General features: G+C 40.1%; 1 protein-coding gene across 1 annotated transcript in view; it reads left to right on the forward strand.

Annotated features, from left to right (window-relative positions):
* Positions 1–5,199, forward strand: part of PPP1R3A (protein phosphatase 1 regulatory subunit 3A) — a 29,596-nt gene extending 24,397 nt beyond the window's left edge. Inside the window, exon 4 of the mRNA XM_010706790.4 lies at positions 86–5,199. Coding sequence (XP_010705092.1) covers positions 86–2,605 — 2,520 coding nt within the window. The 3' untranslated portion in view covers positions 2,606–5,199. The remainder of the gene's footprint in view (positions 1–85) is intronic.
* The last annotated feature ends 866 nt before the right edge of the window (positions 5,200–6,065 follow it).

Here is a 6,065-nt window from a genome sequence, read left to right on the forward strand (position 1 = left end):
TTCCATAGCAAAATCCTGCCTCATTCATTTGGCACATTTTTTGTAAAGCCTTTTTTGATCATTCTTTTCTATTCTATTGTTTCAGCTAAATCAGCACTTCACAGGAGCTAAAGGTACCTCTTCCAGAGATGAAAGGAATTTAGACACAACAGAACCAGTTAATTTTCCAAGTGAAACTGTAAGACTGGAGAAAAATCTAACCCATGTAGAAAGAAGCAGTGACTTGCTGAGGCACCCAGTGCCTATCAGTTCCTTATCTGAAAATACTTCACAAGTGATAGGAGAAGAATTAAAAGGTAATGCTAAGTATTCCATAGGAGGTTATAATAGTCACCCATCAGAAAAGGAAGTCTCTGCTGGCTCAGCAAACAGCAGCAAACAGTCTTGGGATTCTACTGGTATCAGTGAAACCCTTTCATCGGCAAAATACTTTCCTGGAACAAAGCAGAATGAGGCTATCAATATTGCGGCTACTGTCTCAAGCCGACAAGGAGAGAGCCACACAGATATTACAGGAGGTGAAGCAGATAGTGCCTCAGGAAGTAAGATGATGGAGAGGTTATTCATCAGTGAGGATGATACCTCGAAAGAGGCCTGTGAAATGAGAGCAGCAGCCATTTCTTCAGTGCATGATGAATCCCTGCAATTAAAACCATGCATAACAGGAACGCTGGATGGCAATGCTAATCCAGCTCCAGAGCACCAAGTGCCGAAAATATCTCACCAAACTCTGGATTCATTGTCACCAGCTGCTGACAAAAACGAAGGAAAAATTGAGATGACTGAAAGCAAAGTTCAGGCACATTTAAAAGGAGATTTACATACCGACACTTTTGCATACCCTGATGTCTCAACAGATTCCACAAAAAGCCAATATGCACACAAAAAAGGAGTCTGTGAATTGTCAGAAAAGAATTATAACACTGATACAGAGAAGGAGAAAAGAGTCATTGAAATAGCAGATTTAGCACTAATTGGAGAGGAAGAAGCACCCAAGCCTTTCAAGTCTCACAGAAAACATGCCTTCAGCGCATCGTTCCTGCCAGATGAAGACAACAAGTACAGAGCCAGGCCTGCACAAGCAGGACCTGGGGCTTACTTGCCAGAGAATGAAAGCAGAGCTGAAGATGCTCAGGAACACAGAGGATTCACGAGGTTAAAAGACAGAGGAAAGACAGAGAATGGAAATAAAGGAGGACTGACAGGGACAGAAAGAGAAGAAAACGCCACTGGACAGGCATGGAAACGAGCAGATAGTGGGGTGCGGTGGGCAGCAGGGAGTGATGCAGGGGCTCAGAGTTCATGTACCAAAGAGTTATCTACCTGCCAAGAGGCAGAGAGCTGTGAAAAGTCTCCTGTCTCTGAGCACGGTATTAAAGGGAAAGCAGAGGCAGGTACAGCTTATATAATTAAAACAACATCAGAAAGTGCTCCAGAAAAAATGTCTGCCAGTGAAAAAGCAGTAATTGCTAAGCTACCTCAAGAGATTGCACTAAGTGACAGGCCCACAGAGGAAGAGGAAACAGCGTTTGATACACATGAAGGGAGAAATGATGGTTCACATTATGCTCTTTGTCAACTCAACACAGTGGGTGTATTATATGACACTGAATTTGAAAAGGAATCAGTTTTAGATATTTATAATGCACGTGTACATGAAACACTGCAAGGAGAAACGATGTCTGTATGCAATAGCAAGGAAAAATGTGCCAAAGCAAAACCAGACATTGGAGATATTCTGCCTGCAGAAGGAGCTGCGAAGGCTTCTTCTGCAGGAAAGAAAGAAGGCTTGGGGCAGGGCTTACATTCAGAAGAAGTATCTAAATATTCCCAGGGTGCCCAGAAACATCGCTACAGTGAGGAATTGGCAGAGCTGTATAGCGAAGAGAGCTACCTTGGAACGCCTTCCTATTTGCATGTCAAAGCTCAAACAAAAACACCAACTTCTGGTACAAACACTGTGCCCAGTTACCACTATAAAAGCCCTCCACTGTCATCTTATCCAGCAGACATGGACCATCCATATATTCACTCTGAATTCAAAGTCATTGAAAAGGTTGTTACCGAGTCAGGATATGATTTAAGTCTGCCAAATGAAATGAAACATATTAATAAATGCCTCTTTCCTGAAGCTGAAAGAAAAGAAGTACCTTCCACTTCAGACACAACTGTTGCTAGAGAAGGAAGAGGAAGCAATATAGGTCAATGTTTCCATCAAACAGAGTTCAAGCAAGAGAAGTCACTGAGGCCAGAAATTTCAATTAGTAAGGCTACCAAAGAAGTTGCTGGGAGAGGCTCTGATTCTCACCATTTAATAACTGAGGGGAAAACACTAAATTGGCTTGATGACTCGCAGAATGAAAAACAGAACATTTCTCATTCTGCAGATATGTCTGACCAGAGTAGTGAAGAACAGATGCTGTCTAGTGAGACTCCAGGTTTAAAAGAGATTGGTTGCAAAATCTTTTGTTTCTTCTTCTTTCTTGTGTTTGCTGCAACACTTTACCACTATGATTTGATGGTTTGTCTTGCACTCTACCTGTTCTCCCTGTACTGGCTCTACTGGGAAGGAAGAAGAAGCAAAGAGTCTATCAAGAAGGAATAACATTGTTTGATTATCAACCGTGCTCAAGATCTATGGTCAATAGTCTCCAACCCATCCAAAGCATTTCCACTGTTAAAGAGATTATTCATTGTTAGAACCAAAGCAAGGTTTCTACTGAAGCATCTTTTTAAAAAGATTACATATGAAGTTGAGCCTTCATATACGTAATTATACTATAGGACCATCACGTTTGGATCATTAAATACCTATATGAATATGAGATCTGAAGCACGTCAAGTTAAAATGAAATACAGCTGTTGCTCTTTAGCACATATGAAGAGGCAATGCTTCATATCTCTTTAACACTTAAAAACACCATTTTGTTGCATTAATTTCTTTTGCAGTAAAGCTTCATATTTTTCAGAGTTTTTTTTTTTAATATTTTGTGTAGTACATAAAAACACAGGGAAAGGTGTAATAACTAACTCAGTATTTTGGTACTGATACTGCAGTTGATAATCTGCTAGTGTAATTAGTCAACACTCTAAGAAATATGACATCTGATGATAGGTTAATTGTTTTGTCCCAGATTTTTATTTCATTGTTTTGACTTAATGCTACAGTGATACACCTGTTTAAAAAATGTAAGGTTAGACTCCAGTTGCATCATATAGCTTTTTGGATGTAGCTGCGTAGATGAACAGACATGCTGTTTCCACCCTGTGGCTGAAGAGATAGAAGCCCACAGCCACAGGCTGTTCATGCACTTCCACAAACATTTTTGTTTTATTTGTAAATGAAGATTATGTAACATGATTGAGAATTTCATTGAACTGAGTGTTATCCCAGGCAAACGCTTTGAATTGCATTTTTTTTTTCCACCAGTGTTGCTTAAGCATATCTAAAAAGCATTAAATAAATTTTACAAAGGAGTGCTATGACTGTGTTGAGCATGTCTGAATTAGGCTTATTACTTTTTTCTATGGCTTGTTACCTAGTGCTAATCATACACCAATAGAAAACAGAGGGCTGGTGGGGCAGAAAAGCCATTGTATGCCCTAAGAGGAGCCCACAGAGACCTAGTGCAGCAGGCATTCTGCAGAGCAGGCATGCTGGAGGCTCCACTGCTACAGCGGTCCTGATCTGTCACATAGGGTCATGTCCAAAGTTTGTCCAAGAAAAAAAGACATGGATAGATTACGTTGCAGTACAGCCATTTTCCAGATGATGGCCACAAATGCCATCATAGGCAGTATACTAAAAGAAGCACCAAGGTGACATAATGTTACTAGACCCTAGAATTTAAGAAGGAAAAGTATTTTAAGCTACATTTATTTCCCTCTCCTCAGCTCAGTATTGCCAGTATGGAAAACTGCTGATTGTGAAAGGTTTGTTTGCAAGATATGGCTGAAGCTCCATAATAGTCTAATCATTTGGTTGTTAGCTTAGCTCTGAAATAAATGGTTTTAAACCATTTATTAGTTATATGTTTCAGGGTGCTAGGAGACTCTGCTACAAGGAGTACTTTGACATTCTTGTTCTCCAAAGGGGTTTAATTTTGGAGCTCTGTGGGAATTGTGCACTCAGTGGGAGTGAGCAAACACGGGGGATCTGTTGCTGATGAGGACGCTGACAGCTGTATACCCTGACAACTTTTGACAGCATCCATAAATGAGTTTTAGTGATGGGCTGGAGGTACTTAGGAGGGAAACAGAAAGCTGTAATACTGTTCTTGATCTTCAAAGGTACTTAGGAGCTAAATGTTCATTGAGATAATAAATTAATTCAATAAGCATTAGGAGCTAAGTCCAATACAAAGTTTAGGTTTATAATAAAATCAAGATTGAGGCTGAGTCTATGTAATTCCAAAATCATAGAATGTTCTGAGTTGGAAGGGACCTCAAGGATCATCAGGTTCCAACTCCTGAGTATATAATGATCTGAAACTCTTCTTTACCTGGAGACCACAAACACTGAAAGAACCTAGCCTTTTTATACCACATATAGGCACTTTCTTAAAAGAACATGACATTCCTTTACTGTTGGCAGTTTGCCCTCTGCAATTTGACAGATCCCTGGTCTAAGTGGTTCAACATTTAAGCCTCTCTGGTTTAGAGAACTCCAGTATTACGTAGGTCTCTCCAAAGTAATGCCTCCTACATATTTCCATGGAAACTACAGTGGGTATACAAAGAGCACAATAACACTGTTCAATAGAACAAGTTCTTAGCTACAGAATACTATTTTTCCACAAAGTCAGCACCACTATGCATTTTCACCAGCAATGAACAAGAGCCTGCATGCCATGCTGATAAAAATCTGTACCAGTGGAGGTGACCCACTGTTGCTTTCACCACTGCTGCAACTTATCACCCACAACCTCAATGTGCTCACATCCATTGTTCAGTTTCCAGAAATGTTCAAAAAGCATCGATGAATGTCAATGGATGCCATTTTTTCCACATGGAGGAGTTCAATAGCACACCTTTGCTTCATACGCACTTCCATGTCAGACACCATTCTGTCAGACTGCGGCTCTGCTGCCATCTGTCACACAGCAACAAAATATAAAGGTGTATTGGCAGGAAGGTGCAACCTCTACTGCTGTTCCACCAACATCTGCCTCTGATATTATGAGGCAACATAACAAATTAGGGGGCATTTCTTTCAGAGCAACCCTCATAGTTCACTTCCTGATACAGTGGGGGCTCTCAAGTTGCATCTACATATTCTGACAGGATAAAGGTCTTCAGTAAGAGAGCTAAAAAGGGTGAAGAAAGCACTCTCCACCTATCTTGATGAAATTGTTACTGTTTACTCTGGCCTCATGGCCAGAGAGAACAAGAACACAAGACACATCGTACTGTAGTAGTTAAAATAATCTGACCAGGAAAAAAAAAAGTTTAGATAGAATTCCCTGGTGAAAAACTTTCTTATTGTAATTTAAATTATACCTTTTTAAAGAAAAATGCAGAAAACTCTGAATGAGGATCAAATCTCAGGTTTTCGCCCTTTTAGGAAAATGCGCTGTCTACTAAACTGTGGGATTCAAATTCATGTTTGAATATCTTCAGCTTTACTAAACTTGGGCATTCCATCCAGTAGGATGTACTTTGACAATCAGACTACTATTGTTTTCAGAAGGAATCTGGTTCTCAGGACTTTGAAGTACCTGAATGCATAGATGGGCTCTCATTTTTTCAACTGAGTTAACTGAGAGTGGCTCACTGTTCAAACTTTTTGCTGCTCAACTCTCCATTTAAGGCCAGAGACTTTTTTATTTGCAGCCCAAATCCAAAGTGTTTTCTTCTCTCAGACCTGTGGTCCTATATATGAGATCTGATTTTTAGAGAAATCTAAATCAGATCCAGTCCAAATGCTTAAATATCTGACAGAGCTAAATAACTGAACACCCTGAACACAAGCCTTATTGGAAGCAGAGCTAGTCAGACCTGCCATTGTGGAAGTGGACAAGTCTGCTTGTGGCTTTTGATTGAATCTTGGGAAATCCAAAGAGTAC

Source organism: Meleagris gallopavo, chromosome 1 (assembly GCF_905368555.1).
Source record: "Meleagris gallopavo chromosome 1, MGAL_WU_HG_1.1, whole genome shotgun sequence".
Taxonomy (NCBI): domain Eukaryota; kingdom Metazoa; phylum Chordata; class Aves; order Galliformes; family Phasianidae; genus Meleagris; species Meleagris gallopavo.